We start from the raw sequence: 18983 nt of genomic DNA on the forward strand, positions 1-18983 counted from the left end.
GTCTAAAATTATTCATGTTTTATTTACAAATTACAATAGTCATTAAATAATTCTGAAGTTAGAATAGGTTCATTTACAGAACAACAAAGGGATGGAAACTAAAGTAAAGAAAGCAGTATTAAAAATTTCATTTAGTATCTGAAAGAAAATTTCTAAGCAGTACAGGTACTTGTAACTACAAAAAAGCAGATTTGCTTTTTAAATATAGTGTATATACATTTAAATGTGTGATTACCCTCATTGCTATCTCATCTGCCACTTTCCTGGGTTAAAAGACTTTTCCAGAGAGGAGAAGTAATATAGGGATGGAGGAAGTTAGTCATATGTATGGTCATTGTTATTATACTGCGTATTGTATTACCATTGTTTAATTGCCTTTTTAATTTGAATATGTATAGTTTTTATTCTTTTTAGTAATCTTTACAGGAAAAGGGGTTACTAGCCCATTGTTCCCGGCATTTTAGTTGACTTTTACAACACGCATGGCTTACGGAGGAAAGATTCTTATTCCACTTCCCCATGGATATAAAAGGAAAAATAATAAGACCAAGAACTATTAAGATAAAATCAAAGAAAACTCAGATGAGTGTGTATAAATAAACATGTACATGTATGTGTAGTGTGACCTAAGTGTAAGTAGAAGTAGCAAGACATACCTGTAATCTTGCATATTTAAATGAATGCAGCAGCGAGAAGGCAGTTGGAGGCAGTGGAGATATCCTGTCTAAGGTCAATGTGTGGTGTAAGTATTATGCAGAAAATTCGGAGTGTGGAAATTAGGAGAAGGTGTGGAGTTAATAAAAGTATTAGTCAGAGGGCTGAAGAAGGGTTGTTGAGGTGGTTTGGTCATTTTGAGAGAATGGATCAAAGTAGAATGACATGGAGAGCATTTAAATCTGTAGGAGAAGGAAGGCGGGGTAGGGGTCGTCCTCGAAAAGGTTGGAAGGAAGGGGTAAGGGAGGTTTTTTGGGCGAAGGGCTTGGACTTCCAGCAGGCGTGCATGAGCGTGTTCGATAGGAGTGAATGGAGACGAATGGTATTTGGGACCTGACGATCTGTTGGAGTGTGAGCAGGGTAATATTTAGTGAAGGAATTCAGGGAAACTGGTTATTTTTATATAGCCGGACTTGAGTCCTGGAAATGGGAAGTACAATGCCTGCACTCTAAAGGAGGGGTTCGGGATATTAGCAGTTTGGAGGGATATGTTGTGTATCTTTATACGTATATGCTTCTAAACTGTTGTGTTCTGAGCACCTCTGCAAAAAGTGATTATGTGTGAGTGAGGTGAAAGTGTTGAATGATGATGAAAGTATTTTCTTTTTGGGGATTTTCTTTCTTTTTGGTTCACCCTGCCTCGGTGGAAGACGGCTGACTTGTTGAAAAAAAAAAATGTAGTTATTTAATTTTTTGAGTTCAAAAAATGCCTTAGGACAAAAACAAATTATGTATAGTGTAACACTCATGGACATATGCTCACAAACTTTTAAAATATTTATTTAGTTGATTTTTAAGGTAGTTATAGTTTTATTTATACTTCATTTCAGCTTTCGAAGCTCTAGTTAACCTTAAATTTAATCTGAGTACTATAGTTCTTTATTAGTCTTAATTATTATTAGCAGCATTAGTATTTATTTAGGCCTAAAGCTCCTTGTGCTCACTTGCTGTAGTCAGCATTAGTTAGTTGTTTTGTGCTGGTAACTTAATTTATCTTCATCACTTTTGTATACCAAACATCTACACTATGTCTTATTATGATGTAGTCTACATGTTTTCAGAAGCCAGCGTCCCCGAGGGCTCGGGAAGCAGTGAGTGCACTGTTGAAAGTGGAGATTCGCCATTACCTTCCACACATGACGATGATGAAAATGACGAACCTTGTCAGAGAAGGTGAATTTATGTTACGGTTCTCATCTAGCAGTTTAAACAAGTCAGAGAGAGAGAGAGAGAGAGAGATGCATCTTATAATGCTGTACTGTGTAGGTGTTTGACTGCTTGATCGTTTGTTGAAGCAGTACTGAATGATCATGAGATAAATAACGAAGGCACACTACAACTTAAAATAAACAATTACAATGTTGAAAGTATGGGTTAACTAATTTAAAATAAGTGACTTTACATTGTATTGTACAGGTGAATTATCACAAGGTATCAATGTAGTTATTATTGGTACATAGCTAATATTTAATACTTGGCAGTATAAAGAATTAAAAGACACAGTACCATGACTGGGTAGAATACACAAATAACATTGTCATAAATTTCAGTCTCCTATGTGTAGGTTGTTTGTGTACTTGACATTATAAGTATCAAGAACATTTGGAATAGAGTATATTGTTGAGACTTGCAGAATAATGAAAATACTGTTTAAGACATGAATTGGCATTCAAGGCAGTATTGTTGTAATTGAACAGTGTTTTTATTTAGACAGTTTCTGATAAAAACCCTTAGCAGTCACTGTCACATGATTAACATTTGTATTTATTTTACAGAATTACAGTAGACAGATGGCACAGTTTTAATAGAAAGTCATACCCACCTTGCTCACGGCATTTGGGCACACAAATAAACGGTTTCAGTGCAGGTCAAATGCTCCATTTGCGAAAAAGAGCCCTTCTAAGGTAAGCATATTCGAGGAGACAGAAGTATTAATTTCCTGGAAGAAATATAGATTATTTGACTTCATAGGTGAATGTGGTCCTGCAATTCTGTTAGAGTCCACAGTATTATTGAAAATCGTGAGGTACAAATTTTGTTATTAGTATCCATAAAATAACTTTAAGTATGAAGGGTATATGTACGTTCATGGAGTATTTGTACTATGTGAATCTTCTTGCTCATTCTGACAGACTAACAGCACTTATGGAGCGTTACTGTCCAACTAATCGTAGTGGATGGAATTGGGAACTGCCAAAGTTTATGAGAAAAATTAAAACGCCTGATTATCGTGATAGACAAGTTTTTGGCGTGCCTCTCTTGGTGATCACCCAGCGGACAGGACAGCCACTTCCTCCCGGTATTCAAGCTGCACTCCAGTATCTCAGAGCAACCAGTTTAGATCAAGTATGTACTGTAATTAATAATTAAGAGTGCTTATATTTTATTTAAGATTTTATGAGGGCTCTGGAAAAACCTGATTGTGACTTTAATAAGGTCTGATAATTTAGGATGCTTTTGAAAGTTCAAACTTTTTTAATTAACTGTCATATTCGTATAAGCTTCTTAAAATTATATAATATTTCTAATCAGTGTTATAGCTAAAATTATTAATCTTATTTTTAGGTTGGTATATTCAGAAAACCTGGAGTTCGTTCTCGAATTCAAAAACTAAGAGAGTTTCATGAATCAGGGGAAGACATCCAGTATTCAGCATTTGGTACATGTGACATCGCTGATATGGTCAAGACATACTTCAGGGAATTACCTGAAGTTCTGCTTACAAACAAGCTTTCAGAAATGTTTATTGCAATCTTCCAGTGTATGTAAAAATATTTTTGTGCTGTAATTTCTCTTACTTGTACCATTATTGAAAATTCTTAAAATGAAACTTCTGCTTTAGAATACAGTACTCTCCATAATTCAGAAAATTCTGTATTTCATTTCAGAAAAATCACTAATTCCAAAACACTTTCAGAATTTTTTCAAAAGGAGATAACATTTTCTAAAAGTCTGTTTCTTGTAAGTTACAATTGGTAATCACAAGTACAGTAGGGCCCCACTTATACGGCACGTTAGGTTCCAGGCTACCGCCGTAAAGCGGAAGTCGCCATAAAGTGGAACGCCCTTTTTTTCCCCCTTATAAATGCATACAAATACTAGATAACAAGTTTACACTAACATATATTAAATTAGCAATAGAACTAGGCATCAAAAAACAATAAAAAAGTACAATACACACATAGTGCTCTCATTACTTACCTTAAAATATTTATAGTCTAAATCTAGGGTGAGACAAGTAGTATTTATTGTAAGAAATCAAGTGTGGTATGTATGGTAGCTAGCAGGGCTACCATACCAGGCCACCCCACCTACACATAATATTCTATTACATTTAAGCATCCCAGAGCGATAAAATGCATATACAGTTTACTCATTACTTTCCTTAAAATATTTGTAGTCTTAATCTAGGGTGAAATGAGTAGTATTTATTGTAAGAGATCAAGTGTGGTACGTATGGTAGTCAGTCAGGCTACCATACCAGGCCACCCCACCCACACATACTATTCTATGATATTTAAGCATCCCAGAGCGATAAAATGCATATACAGTTCACTCATTACTTTTTTTTTTTTTTCAACAAGTCGGCCGTCTCCCACCGAGGCAGGGTGACCCAAAAAAGAAAGAAAATCCCCAATAAGAAAATACTTTCATCATCATTCAACACTTTCACCACACTCGCACATTATCACTGTTTTTGCAGAGGTGCTCAGAATACAACAGTTTAGAAGCATACACATATAAAGATACACAACATAAAATATTTGTAGTCTTAATGTAGGGTCAGGAGTTAGTAAACGAGATAAAATGAATAAATGAGAGAGAGAATGAGTACATGAGAGAGGACAGGCGCAGAGTTATGTAAACAAACCAGGCGAACGTAAGTTTTGTAAACAAAGAAAGTGTACACGTCTGGTTTGTGTACAAGTTACATTGTGTACAAGTTGTCTCTACATTGATACGGTAGAATAAATAAAGAAGAACACTCCCATTCTCATGTAACATTGTTTTGAGAAGAAATGATGCTCTGAGTGAAGGCAATGGAAATAAGGCATTATGACTTTTTTGGGTTATCCCAGGTTCTCTACACATATGCTGTTATGTATGATAATCTATGTAACTGTATTTGTGTATACCTGAATAAACTTACTTACATACATACGAAAAGAATAATTTTCTACAGTTACTCCCAGTAACACATTTTCTCTTATGTTAGACTAGAGAAAATGTTATTCTTGCCATCACTTGTACAAGTTATCTGGCTACCACATCCCATATTTGTTTATTTATTCTACTGTGGGGTGTATTTATTATATTTATATGCTATGCATCCTGTTTATTATATAATTTTGAAAAAATATCATAGATGGATTAATGAAAATGTGTATATTAACCCTTTGACTGTTTCAGGCCCCTCTCTGAAACTGTCATTCTATGTCGCCAAATATTCAAAAAAAAAAAAAATTATTTTTTCTTATGAAAATGTTAAGATTATTTTTCTGAGTGTTTTAGTCCAAAAAAAAATTTTTTGCCATCGGTACTTACCGAGATATAGAGCCGTGAAGTTTGCAGAAAATGAGCCGCGTATGGCAACAGCGGCGAGTATGGCAACAGCGGCGACTGCCGCTCACCCGGTAAACTTTAGTTTACTTGTAATTGAAGGTTTTTTGTTTTTTTCACTATTTTATTTTTTCACATAACTTACGTGGCCTATGAGACCAAAGTAAGGTGCAATGTATATATATACACTCGTTGTATACAACACAATAAGCACACAAACATAATTATCAATATATTGTTTACAAAAACAAATCATCATCATCATCATCATCATCATCATCATCATCATCATCATCATCATCATCATCATCATCATCATCATCATCCCCCTCCTCCTCCTCCTCCCCCTCCTCCTCCTCCTCCTCCTCCCCCTCCTCCTCCACCTCCTCCTCCACCTCCTCCTCCCCCTCCTCCTCCCCCCCCTCCTCCTCCTCCCCCTCCTCCTCCTCCCCCTCCTCCTCCTCCTCCCCCTCCTCCTCCCCCTCCCCCTCCTCCTCCCCCTCCTCCTCCCCCTCCTCCTCCTCCCCCTCCTCCTCCTCCTCCCCCTCCTCCTCCCCCTCCCCCTCCTCCTCCTCCCCCTCCTCCTCCCCCTCCTCCTCCTCCTCCTCCTCCCCCTCCTCCTCCTCCTCCCCCTCCTCCTCCTTCCCTCCTCCTCCTTCCCTCCTCCTCCTTCCCTCCACCTCCTCCCCTCCTCCTCCTTCCCTCCTCCTCCTCCTCCTCTCCTCCTCCTCCTTCCCTCCTCCTCCTTCCCTCCTCCTCCTCCTCCTTCCCTCCTCCTCCTCCTTCCCTCCTCCTCCTCCTCCTTCCCTCCTCCTCCTCCTTCCCTCCTCCTCCTCCTCCTTCCCTCCTCCTCCTCCTTCCCTCCTCCTCCTCCTTCCCTCCTCCTCCTCCTTCCCTCCTCCTCCTTCCCTCCTCCTTCCCTCCTCCTCCTTCCCTCCTCCTCCTTCCCTCCTCCTCCTTCCCTCCTCCTCCTTCCCTCCTCCTCCTTTCCCTCCTCCTCCTCCTCCTCCTCCTCCTCCTCCTCCTCCTCCTCCTTCCCTCCTCCTCCTCCTCCTTCCCTCCTCCTCCACCTCCTCCTTCCTTCCTCCTCCTCCTCCTCCTCCTTCCTTCCTCCTCCTCCTCCTTCCCTCCTCCTCCTCCTTCCCTCCTCCTCCTCTTTCCCTCCTCCTCCTCCTCCTCCCTACCTCCTCCTCCTCCTTCCCTCCTCCTCCTCGTCCTTCCCTCCTCCTCCTCCTCCTCTTCCTTCCCTCCTCCTCCTCCTCCTCTTCCTCCTCCTCCTCCTCCTCCTCTTCCTTCCCTCCTTCCCTCCTCCTCCTCGTCTTGTGTGCGAGTGTGTGGCTTATAATTGTTTTGAGTCAGAAGTCGGCAGCTGTCAAAGTGACATATTGTGTCATTAGTCACTACCAATACTGCCTGTCAAAACAATGGGGTCGGATGCTGCTTCCCCTCCTCCATTCTATCTAATTATCTTTCTCCCTCATTCTATATCTTTCAATCTGTCTCTCTCTTTCTATCTGTCTGCCTATCTCTGTCTCACAGGTACACATAAATACAAGTATACATAGTGTAAATTACCTAGGATAACCCAAGAAATCCAGACAAAGTGCTATACTCTGCTTGAAGATGTGAGTAAACGTGATGACACAGTCTTGTGGCTCTCTCTGAGACAGAGAGCTAGATGGACAGACAGGGAGCTTGACAGACAGACAAATAGACAGACAGACAAATGTTTGTGTACCAGCAAAAACAAAGGGAGGGCGATGGTCATGTAATATTACCCTCCTTTATGCTCATCAAAGTCAGCTCTTATCAGATGTTATCTCCCCTTATCTTGTCACTGTCATGGGGTGGACTTTTTTTTTTCTTGCTTCAAGGGAACAATATTATTACATCTTCTTCCTCCTCCTCCTCCTCCTCCTCTTCTCCTCCTCCTCCTCCTCCTCCTCCTCCTCCTCCTCCTCCTCCTCCTCTTCTCCTCCTCCTCCTCCTCCTCCTCCTCCTCCTCTTCCTTCCCTCCTCCTCCTCTTCCTTCCCTCCTCCTCCTCCTCCTCTTCCTCCCCTCCTCCTCCTCCATTGCTTTTGGTCTCAAACTCCTCCAAATCATGAAATTGATCTTCACTGACACTTCCATCTGTGTTAGAGCATCACTTGGGAAGAGAAGAGTCCCAGATTTGCTGGGGAATCACATATTTCTTACCGCTAGACATGCTGAAAAAGGACAACTGAAATGGCATTCCCACAATGCACCACTGGCTCCCCGATTTTTTTTATATGGTGCACACTGACCATGGAGACCCATTCTCTCACATGTGGGCCTACCAGCTTTCTCCTGCTTGATTTGAAGCTGCTAGAATTTATGTGTATAAATACGTCAGAAACATTGGCTCGTAAGACGTATTTATACGTCGGAAACAGTCAAAGGGTTAACATAATATACGACATTTAAATGAGACTCGATGATTATTATCATTACTAATATGACGTCTCGAGACATAAGACACTGATTTTAATGTGTACCTGCACGTCAGCACGGTATGTAAGTTTATTTAGGTATAGGTATACATAAGTATAATTATCAGGGTATATATAAAATATGAAATAACTTTTAAAAACACTTGAAATTTTGGAGTTTCCAGACAAAATGGAGAGACTTAGTGCTTACGGATCTCATGGAGAATGTAAACAAACCGGGTTCGGCACAGTGACCGTATCAGAAAGTCAGGTGGGGGGAGCCATATAGCGAGTTTTGGTCATAATTTGAAATGACCGTATTAGCAGAACGCTGTAAAGCGAAACGCCGTAAAGCGGGGCCCTACTGTACTTGCAAATTATTTTATTTACTTTCTTTACCATATGATTCCTTGTATTTTTTCCAGTAAAAATCAGTAACCAGAATAGTACAGTACTATGTATTTATTCAACACGTCTTGATGAATACTTTTATCATTTACTGTAGTCCCTTACCATCTCTCATACGATATTATTATATTCATGGGGAGAGATACAGATGAATAAGAGTCATACAGCATCTTAGGAATAGGAGGTAATCAGGATCAGTCCAAGGAAGGGGAGGGTAGTGCCAATTCATTGGATCAGGAACACTTTATTAACATCAAGGTGCCTCTCTTGAAGGGTGTCATGTTAAAACTTGGACAGAAATAGGTGATCCTCATGTAAATTATTAATCTAAGTCTAACCTCCAACCTCTTGGTTATAGTCTCATCCTGAATCTTCCAAACTTGTGTAAGATAATAAGCATATTATAACTTTTATGTGTTAATCTGCTTAACCTATTCACTGTTGGTCACATAGAGCTGCATCAATGGGATCAGTGTTGTTGATGTAGATCTAAGCATAATTCAGATTTTGTTGTGAGTGGTAAATTTTGGCCTAGACATAATAGAATGTATTTGTGAGGTGTGTGCAGCAATAAAAAAAATAATGCCCCATGCAGTGTATATTCTGTGTAATGGGTATGTGCAGTACCTTAAAAACATGATCGGAACGACAAACCTGTGACCTTGTGTTTGGTTTAAATAATAATAATAATAATAATAATGCTTATTTCTTTATGCCATACAAATAATGTATGCAGTTAAAAGAATTAATACAGTTTTAGTTACAAAAGAAAGCCACTAATTAAGCAATGAATTTTGGGCAACTAATCATAAGGCTTAAATATGGTTTTAATGGCTGTTTCTTGGTGCCAATAGATAGACTGGAAGACATGCTAGTGAAATGGAGAAGATTGTAGTTGGTTTCAGACCAGAAGTGGCCTGAAATAGGTGTCAGAGTGGCAGAAATTACATATAGATTTTTTGAGATATGTATTATCAGAGAAGACTAGGGGGGATCTCCAGTATTATCCCCCCAACAGGTCTGTCTTATGGGTAATTACTAATTTTGTTTCAGTTATTGGGATGGCCTAAACTGTGACCAAACATACTTGTTTGTAGTTTATTAGTTGAGAAATAGGGGCAAAAAACATGGAATTTTGGTGTGACAATGGATTCAGATAGGAGGGCAAGTGTTATATAGGAGAAGCCTGGCAGTTTGATTGCTTTAGCGGCTGGAATGTCTACGGTGTTTGTTTCAGACACTGTAAATTGGAATTTATTGAAAAAATAAAAACTGACAATTTCTTGTGATTGTTGGATAGTACAAAAAGCATACTAAAGAAATAGCTGTGAATTAGGTCAGTTTGAGAACTGAAATTGGCTTAAAATTTTACTGAAATTGAGCAACAATTGCTGGTGTGCAAGTGCTCCATGACCTCCATATTCACGCCTGCATGAATTTGTTGTCTTTACCTTTAGAAAAAGATCCTCTACCATTATAAAGTTAAAATAATTTTATGTTTTTTCAAAAATACTGACACCGAAGAGGCTTTCAATTTGGGGAGTATCTACAGTGAAAGGGTTAAAATGCAAGTGTATATCTTGGTTAACTAATTTATTTCAATAGTACTTATTTACCATATCTATTACCCACCATATTATTATAACTACATTTACTAGATGTGTATGTTATGGGTTGATTTTTAATGTGGGTGAAAACCCTGCATTAGTATGGCAGCAGTTGCTTAACCACTGAGTGGGTCCTAGTATGATTTTTGGAAGTCTTTAGCAGACATGTTGTTCAATGTTTATAACCTTTTTTTATACTGCTTTCTTCAAGGAGGATCCCTTGATGTACTTGAAAGGCTTTTGATCTATGAACTCAAGAGGTACCCTCTTCTTTGGATTATATCCAGATATCTCTCAATCCCCAGGAACTGAATGACCCTATTGGGTTTAGTGTTTCCTCATGAATATAATAGTAATTTTGTATTCTGCTGATACAGATATATGTACTTATCAGTAATGTTAGTATGTTGTCATGTATGCATTCTTTTAAAAAATATATATGCTAAGCTTTACATTTTATGTAACATTTATTTATAATATGCTTGTTGTTTCTCTCAGACTTACCTGCTGAACATCGTCTTGAGGCCCTGCAATGTGCAGTTTTATTATTGCCAGATGAGAACAGGGAAGTGCTCATGGCTCTTCTAACCTTCCTAGCAGATGTTGCAGCTAACTCACATCTCAATCAGGTATATCACCAAACACAATTTCTTGATGTAGAGAGATTTGAGACAGAATTAAAGGACAGGTTATTGTGCTGGTACTAATGAAACATAGTGCATTGCAGTGAATATTCTGTTAGGAATCACAAAGGGCAGAAGGACATTTTTAAGTCATAAAATTCTGATAGGATCTGTTACTTGACATGCGTGGACGTAGGCAGAAATAAGGAGTTTGCTATATTGTCTCTAATATAACTGATATTGCACTGGATGTTCTACTGGCAATCACAAAAAGGTTGTTGGGGTTGTTTTCCAATCATCCAATTCAGTTAAGCACATCAAAATTTTGTGCCTTATTTCTTAAGCTAGTTTAATAAATAGAACTTTAAAAAAAAATCCAGGATATCTGCACAAAAATTAATGCACTTGATAAATGAACATCAGAAAGGTATTAAGATAATAGTTTCACTTTGCAAACTCACTGTATAGGAGAAAGAATAGTAAATACCAGACAGATTCTTAAGTAATAATTTTTTTATAGCTAATCCTATATTTTTACAGATGCATGCCAGCAACTTGGCTGTGTGTCTAGCACCATCACTATTCCACTTAAACGTTGGTGGGTCTGGGTCAAGCCCACTGCGACGTAGGGCAGCAGGGACTCCTGAACAACGAGATCTTCATGAAAATAAAGCAGCTCACCAGTGCCTCACCCTTATGATACAGCAGGTAAATTATAAGACTCAGTCATTTATGGATAAGAAAAAGACAGGTAACACATACCAGTGATTTATTAAATGAATATCACCCTTTAACCCTTAAACTGTCCAAACGTATATCTACGTTTGTGCACGTAGCACTCCGACCTTGATTTTCTCCCTAAGAAAGAACATAAAAAAAAAAAAAACGTAGATCTACGTTCAGAGTGCTTCGCGAGCAAACATAGATCTACATTTGGACAGTTGATGCTGGTGAAATGCTCTTGATCCAGAGAATTGGATCTATCCTTCCCTTCCTTTGATTGAATTTGATTACCTTGCAATCCCCTGGTGCTGTGTAACCCATACAAGTTTGGTGCTTTCCCACAAATTCCGTAACAATAGATGAATACAGTAACGATTATATTTGGTTTCCGGAGTGTTAAAACAGAAGATCAGTAGTAAATAAGTTTATGTCTGAAGTCTTGCATTTTGTTGTCATTCTCTGATTTTTTTTTTTATCACAGTAGTCTCATTACCCAGTCTAAAGGGAATGAGGGTGTGGGTAGATACAGTAATTTGATTGTTAGGGAGGGGAAAGAGGTACTAAATAAAGTTTGATTTTATTAGCATGATTAAAACAATGTATTTTTTATTTTATTAATAAAAACTTTAAAATAAGAAGTTACAATATGAATCTGAAGTAAATTTCTGACCGCTAAATAATACCAATTACACTTTTCTAGATTGCTTTTACTCCTAAGCTTCTGTATATATATATTGTCTTTCAACAAACTGGCCATATCCCACTGAGGCAGGGTGGCTTAAAAAGAAAAAACGAAAGTTTCTCTTTTTAAATTTAGTAATGTATACAGGAGAAGGGGTTACTAGTCCCTTGCTTCTGGAATTTTAGTTGCCTCTTACAACACGCATAACTTACGGAGGACGAATTCCGTTCCACTTCTGAATGCATTACTAAATTTAAAGAGAGAAACTTTTGTTTTTCATTTTGAGTCACCTTGCCTCGGTGGGATATGGCCACTTTGTTGAAAGAAGAAAGACGTATTTGAGGGGTATGCATGGCACATCTTGTCTGTACCTTGAGTTATGTATGTACATGAAAAGATGGTAATAGTTCATGGTTGCTTGTGGTTTGTCATGATGTTGGTTGTTTTATCAAAAAAGTTATATATCCATGTGTCATTCAACACTCATGAGATCTCTTGCAATCTTCTAGGTAGAATCTTACATCACATGTAGAAGTACAGTTTTGGGTTCTGTATGTAGGCTATAAACCTGTAGTAGTCATAGGGGTTTTAACCTGTACAAGATTGACATTTGGCCTAGGGTTACTTAGGGTGCTGTTGTAGATTTTGCTTTCTATTAATCAGCTAGTTTATAGTTGTTAAGCTCAATTCACAAATTTTGTATGTTAGGTATAGGGTTAGTATGTTATAATCTACTTTCAGATGAAAGTGATTAACTGATTTTGAAACTTTCTTTTATGTGTTGGATGTGGGTTTTGAGGTTGCATTTTTTTGTCTTAAATGCTAAACATGAAAGGATCATGCAGCACTATTTTTTTCTTAAGCATTCCTGTTTTATGGGGGAAGAGAATGAGGGCTGAAACCTTCATGTATCGTGGGCATAAATCAAGGACATATCTTGAGACTATTTCTAATAGGGCAATTTAAAGTTCCTGTTACTAATTAGTTTCTGAATAAGTGGAACTTTACTGTACAATAAGGAATTATAAATTGCACAGTAATGTTATAGTACTGTACATTGAAATATGGATCCCGGTTTTATAACTCGTTATTGTAAGCTATGTTAATTTTGAACTATTTACAGGTCAGCCAAATTCAGTGTGTGCCCATAGAGATGTTGTCAAACTGCCGATTTACATATTTGGAGCAGAGCCAACCAGTGTGCCTTGAGGATCTAGGTGTAATGGGCTCCCCAGGTGCAAGTACCATGGAAGGAGACTGGGCTTCCTATATGAATGCTTGCATTACATCTCTACTTAAGGAAGCAAGAGACAAGTATGTACAGTAAATCACACAGTATTAAGTTCAGCTATCCAATTATATTATTTAAAACTACACAAATTTTCATATTCAGACTTGTAATACAAAGTCTCTGCCCTCTGAACACAATACAGTGGACCCCCGCTTAACGATCACCTCCCATTGCGACCAATTATGTAAGTGTATTTATGTAAGTGCGTTTGTACGTGTATGTTTGGGGGTCTGAAATGGACTAATCTACTTCACAGTATTTCTTATGGGAACAAATTCGGTCAGTACTGGCACCTGAACATACTTCTGGAATGAAAAAATATCGTTAACCGGGGGTCCACTGTATTATATTCAAACTGTTGTACTCCATGTACAGTTCATTTTGAATGTTTTCTTGTGATGATAAAATTACAGTATAAAAATTCTGTCATTCATTTTATTATTATTATCATAGAAAGTGCTAAAATTTAATATCTTCCCTGAATTGGATATAAATGTAGCGAGCAAAGAGTTAACCCTTTTGGGGTGGGCCTCCGATGTACTATGACTTTGAAGCTAGGGTAGGTCCCATTGTTCTGCGTGATGAGCTTAGCACCCTCAAATAAGCTGTGAGCAGTAAATTTGGGCCTAGATATGAGAGAATGCATCTATACAGAAAGAGTGCACTGTATAAAAAAATCCTGCAGCATGCAGTGCATGCAGGATTGTGACTATGGTTTTGGCTTAAAACAGTGACTTCCCAATGTATTTTCGTATGTTTTTTTATGGTTGTTGTATTAGTTTCTTAGTCTCATTTGATAGAATGGAAGATATGTTACAGAAATAAAGATGATTTTGATTTGTTTCAGAACTGAAAGTAACTTGAAATTGAGCTCAAAATAGCAGAAATGTTAAATTTTTGCCGATACCAGAGTAAACGAATTGCATCACTCATTCAATACGTGTCCAACTAGTGTTCACAAATAGGCTGACATTATTATACAGTTATGACAACAGTGCAGTAGTCTGCATAACAGTAAATCTATTTTTGTGTGAATAAAAATTCAAAATGGAAAAAAAAGAGTAATATAGGAGAGGCCTAGGGATGTTACTAATGAACAGAGGTAATGTTTTTTTAGTGCCAGGAATGTCTACATTGTTTATTCCAGACCCTATTTTTAAATTGGCAGTTTTTGCATTTTGTGTGAAATTGGCCAATTTCTGATCACTTTATTGCTTAGTTGAAATGGGTGGTTTCTTGTATTCATTTATTAGAATAGAAGCAATACTAGAAGAATGGAATTGGCCAAAAATAGGGCTCAGAGTTGGCAAAATTGCTGATGTGTAAATATCACCATGAGTTTTCCATCAAATTTTGTACTTTGTTTCATTACCTTTGGAAAAAGAATATCATTTCATAAGAGTTTATTTTTTTTTTTTAAATTCTCCAACCCTGAGAGCAATTTTCATATCAGGTTCTGACCCTGAAAGGGATGAGGATAGCATATATTAAGAAAAAATGACCAGCAAAAGGTGTGATTAAAGATGTGCAGCATAGAATTAATACTACTACATGTACGAGTTGAATCTAATCAGGCAAAAGTTGTTGCTATTCAGTCTGTTACAGTTCATGATAAAATTTACTTTTGCCATGAGCGAATTATTGATTATTATGTACTTTGCATTTTTACTAGCTCATTGAGAGAATATAAGCAGGAATACTATTTTATTTTTTTGTGTTCTCTTAAGGAATTAGAAAAAAGTAGATTCTGTAACTAAAGAGAAAATGTACTCCAAAAATATTTTACTTATTCAAAAAATATTGTGTTACAGAACTCGAGGATGGATACACATGAATTGTGCTGATTCACACGTAGAGATACTTTACCGCAAAGTGGGAGATGGTCACCCACTACGCTTGTGGCGAGCAACCACAGAAGTAGAAGCTCCACCAGCAGAACTGCTGAATCGTGTTATTAGAGAAAGGTAAATTCCCTTTTGTTTTGGTTATTTATTGTACAATAAATAACACGTGGAGTTTAATTTCTTCATTAAGTATTAATACACAGTAATTTTTATATGGATCATTATAAACTTCATGTATATTTTTCAGGCACTTATGGGATGATTCTCTGTTGAAATGGAGAGTAGTTTGTCGTTTAGATCGCCAGGCTGAAGTTTTCCAGTATATGTGCAACTCTATGCCTCCACGACCCCCAGTAGACTACTGTGTCCTAAGGTAGAGCAGTTTAAGACTTGGTGTCATTAAAGTACAACTTTTTAATTAGATCATTTTAGGTGTAAAGAAATTACTGTGCTGGTTTTGGCTTCCATCATTGTTATCAACTATATTTTAGTTACCTTGAGTGGGATCATCCAGGTTCCTTTGTTATTGTAAACACATGCATTATCTGAAATTGAATTTTGGCACATTTATGAATTTTTTTTTTTTCCCCTCAAGGGAGGTTCCTTGATGCTGGTGAGGGGCTCTTGATGTAGGGAATTGAATCTATGCTCCAGTTCCCTGAATACCTTCTATCCCCCCCCCCCACATGCTGTATAATCCTATGGGTTTAGTGCTCCCCATGATTATAATAATCTCTCTCTTTTCTTTAATATAATCTCTTCAAGGGAAGGGTGCCTTCACACTGGCAAGTCTCTCTTCAAAGAATTGAACCTACTTGGATCAAACTTTATTATCCCCTATTCCAAAGGCACTGTAAATATATAATACAAATTTTTTATTCAACACTGGCCATCTCCCACCAAGGCAGGTGACCTGATAAAGAAAATGGGAAAGTTTTTCTTCTTTTTACGTTTAGTAATTTATACAGAAGGGGGTCACTAACCCCTTGCTCCCGGCATTTTAGTCGCCTCTTACAGCATGCATGGCTTACGGAGGAAGGATATACAAATAATCCCTTCTGCAAACGATTATCTACTATAATGCAATTCATATTAATTTTGAATATATAAGTTCTTTTCTTGGTTAGCAACACTTAATGCGCTTCAAATTCATGCAAGACCCCATTGACATTACAGTGGGACCCCGAGTTTCGAACTTTCTTAGTTCCAGAAGGCTGTTCGAGTGTCATTACCGAACTAATTTTTTCCGATAAGGAATAATGTAAATTAGATTAGTCCATTTCAGACTCCCAAAAATACACTTATAAGAGCACTTGCAATAATACACTTACATAATTGGTCGAGTTGGGATTATTATTATTATAATCAAGGGGGAAGCGCTAAACCCAGAGGATTATACAGCGCCTGGGGGGGGGGATGTGGAAGGCATTCAGGCTTAATTCGGGGAACTGGAGCACAGATCCAATTCCCTAAATCAAGAGCCCCTCACCAACATCAAGGAACCTTCCTTGAGGGGGGTCGAGTTGGGAGCAGTTCGAAACTCGGGGTACAACTGTATTACAATCATGCAGCACCTAGGGAATAAGAAAATTAGGTTTAATCTAAGAAAAGGTTTAGTTCCTTGGATCAAAGAGCTCCATCACCTGCATCAAGGTACCTTCCTTGAGGAAGGCCCCAATGATAGTCTATAAATTATGGCTAAAGGCTCAATATGTTTTAGCAATTTTTTAAATTGTAACAAAAATATTTTATTAACTTTATTATTTGCAGATACAGTGGAACCTCAGTTTTCATATGCTCTATTTGGAGAAAATTTTTTATAAAATGTATTTTTGGGTGTCTGGAACGGAACCAATTAATCCGTTCCAGACACCCAAAAATACATTTTATAGAGAATTTTCTCCAACTAGAGCATATGAAAACCCAGGTTAAACTGTAAAAATCAGAATAGTTTTAATGAATCATGATAAATAAAATTTAAGTTAAATTTAAAATATCCTCAGCTATCTGAATTTTATACTTTTACAGACATTGAGAAACATTTCCTAAAGTTTGTATGGTAAGTTACAGAAACGAGGTGAGGATTTTTTTTACATTATTTTTTCTGACTTATAAAAGTAAAATTTTCTGCCAGATGTTGGAGGAGTGACTTGGCACGAGGAAGTTGTGTGGTTGTGGAAACCTCTGTAGAACATACTGATGCTCCCGTTCTAGTTGGTGGTGTTCGGGGAATAGTCTTGGCTTCCCGGTACCTAATTCAGCCTTGTGGTTCTGGAAAATCAAGAATTACACACATATCAAGACTGGATATGAGGTAGGATTTCTTAACATTCTGTTATATTTTTTCATCCAAATTGTTTCACCTCTTGCTTGCCAGGGACCATCTTAAACAAATAATAGACAATGTACTAATTAATTAAAGGTTAGGTTAAGTTAGTTATGTAAAAACAAACATGATTTGTACTCATTTTCATCCTTGATTTCTTAATCATAGTTTTTTTTCCTTGTTAAATTGGCAGTTCATATGGTACAGCTATTAGTTTGATAAAGTAATTATTACAAAAGTTGAAGTTTAAGTTATTTAGAAAGTTTATGCAAAAAATATTTGCATTAATTTTTGTAAGTTCTTAATTAATATGTCAAAGAGTACATGTGCTATGATTTTTAAGCAGTACTGAAAATTATAAATCAAGAGAGTAGATGTGGTTTTATAATATTTTCAGCCACATAAGGATTTGTAAAACCTGTAGTCTGATTACTTTCATTATCAAAATCTTTGATAATGAGAGAGATTCACATGGATTAACAATTCAGGAGGAAATAGATTTAGAGCAGGTTGCTCCCACCTGTCATAACCCACAAAGACATCACAGTACCGTACATTATCCTTTACAGACAATACTAGAATTTGTATGAGTGGCATCCATAGGGATACAGGAAATCTCCAAGCTGATATAAACAATCTTCCAGTGGACCACTGACAACAATTTGATGTTTAATGAGACAATTTCAGTTACTCCCCAAGGTAAACATTGAAAAAAAAAAATCTGGACTGGAGCACAAATCAAATTCTAATTATGCAACAGAGTAGAAAATTAATAATGTTGAAAGATTTCACGTTCATATAGGTCCAAAAGGAAAATTATAGACAGGATAACTAGAACATTAAAAACAAGAAAAGCCATGCCAAAAATAATGTTCAAGTCATTGGCTCTCTAGGGTGGAATACTGCTGTACACTAACAGTCACTTGCATATAAGGCAGGCAGAACTAAAGAGCTATGAACTCAGTCAAGTGCCTAAATTACTGTAATCTTTTAAACAAAGTTCAGAAAGATATACTTCTGAAAAAATTTTGAACTGTTGCTCTTAAATCTGTACATCAAAATCACTCCCATATGAGAACAAAAAGGATTGTTACTGGTGCAAAATACCTCAGATGAAAAGTATTATTATTATAATCAAAAAAGAAGCACTGAGCCACAAGGACTATACAGGATGAAAAGTATTAATGCAGTGAGTATACTAAGAAAGAACTAGAGTGTAATGGGACAAAAACACTCAACACCCTTCATGCTCAAGAGGAACTTTATAAGTATCATTACATTAATTGTATGCAGTACTACCAACATTAATAAAACACACACACACCAGTTAGGTATCTCCATTGCCAAAATGTTTTGTTTGCACAGCAGGTTTCTTCACTTTCATGCTGAGGCAACTTTAATACTCGAGACAGTGGAAGTGGGGAGTTTAGTTTGGCTAAGACACTAAATACATATCAAAAATAAGGAACTGAAGACAAAAAAAAGTGTATTCAGCTCCTTAGCCAGACTGAACATTCTCCACTATCTCTAGTATTTGTCACCTTTGTATTCAACTGAAGAAGGTTGTTGTGCAGGTGAAACATTTCAGTAAGGCACTTGTGCCTTATTTTTTTGGAACTTCATAATTTTATGAAGTCAGTCCTGATCAGCCTGGTTGGTTGCCTAGTGAAATGTCAACTGTCTACTTTAGTAATGTGATGTTGGCAGTGCCACCGAACGTAAAAAAAAAAAAAAAAATTGATGGAAAACTTAAT

The 18983-nt window shown here is 37.2% G+C and overlaps 1 protein-coding gene and 1 long non-coding RNA gene across 10 annotated transcripts in view; one reads left to right on the forward strand and one right to left on the reverse strand.

The window, feature by feature from the left end:
- LOC128693242 (uncharacterized) overlaps positions 1-18983 on the forward strand; it is a 664368-nt gene that overhangs the window by 638637 nt on the left and 6748 nt on the right. For 7 of the 9 annotated variants that reach the window (XM_070089334.1, XM_070089335.1, XM_070089337.1 and 4 more), the window contains 10 exons: positions 1761-1887; positions 2490-2618; positions 2847-3060; positions 3280-3475; positions 10239-10369; positions 10904-11071; positions 12892-13082; positions 14871-15023; positions 15151-15276; positions 17038-17217. In XM_070089334.1, coding sequence (XP_069945435.1) covers positions 1761-1887; positions 2490-2618; positions 2847-3060; positions 3280-3475; positions 10239-10369; positions 10904-11071; positions 12892-13082; positions 14871-15023; positions 15151-15276; positions 17038-17217 — 1615 coding nt within the window. The remainder of the gene's footprint in view (positions 1-1760; positions 1888-2489; positions 2619-2846; positions 3061-3279; positions 3476-10238; positions 10370-10903; positions 11072-12891; positions 13083-14870; positions 15024-15150; positions 15277-17037; positions 17218-18983) is intronic. The other 2 variants (XM_070089338.1, XM_070089339.1) reach the window with 2 other exon arrangements.
- The window catches only part of LOC138853315 (uncharacterized), a 42222-nt gene continuing 34354 nt past the window's right edge, over positions 11116-18983 (reverse strand). The window contains exon 3 of the long non-coding RNA XR_011392522.1: positions 11116-17174. This is a non-coding gene — a long non-coding RNA (uncharacterized lncRNA). The remainder of the gene's footprint in view (positions 17175-18983) is intronic.

The sequence above is a fragment of the Cherax quadricarinatus genome, chromosome 28 (genome assembly GCF_038502225.1).
Source record: "Cherax quadricarinatus isolate ZL_2023a chromosome 28, ASM3850222v1, whole genome shotgun sequence".
In the NCBI taxonomy this organism is placed as follows: Eukaryota; Metazoa; Arthropoda; class Malacostraca; order Decapoda; family Parastacidae; genus Cherax; species Cherax quadricarinatus.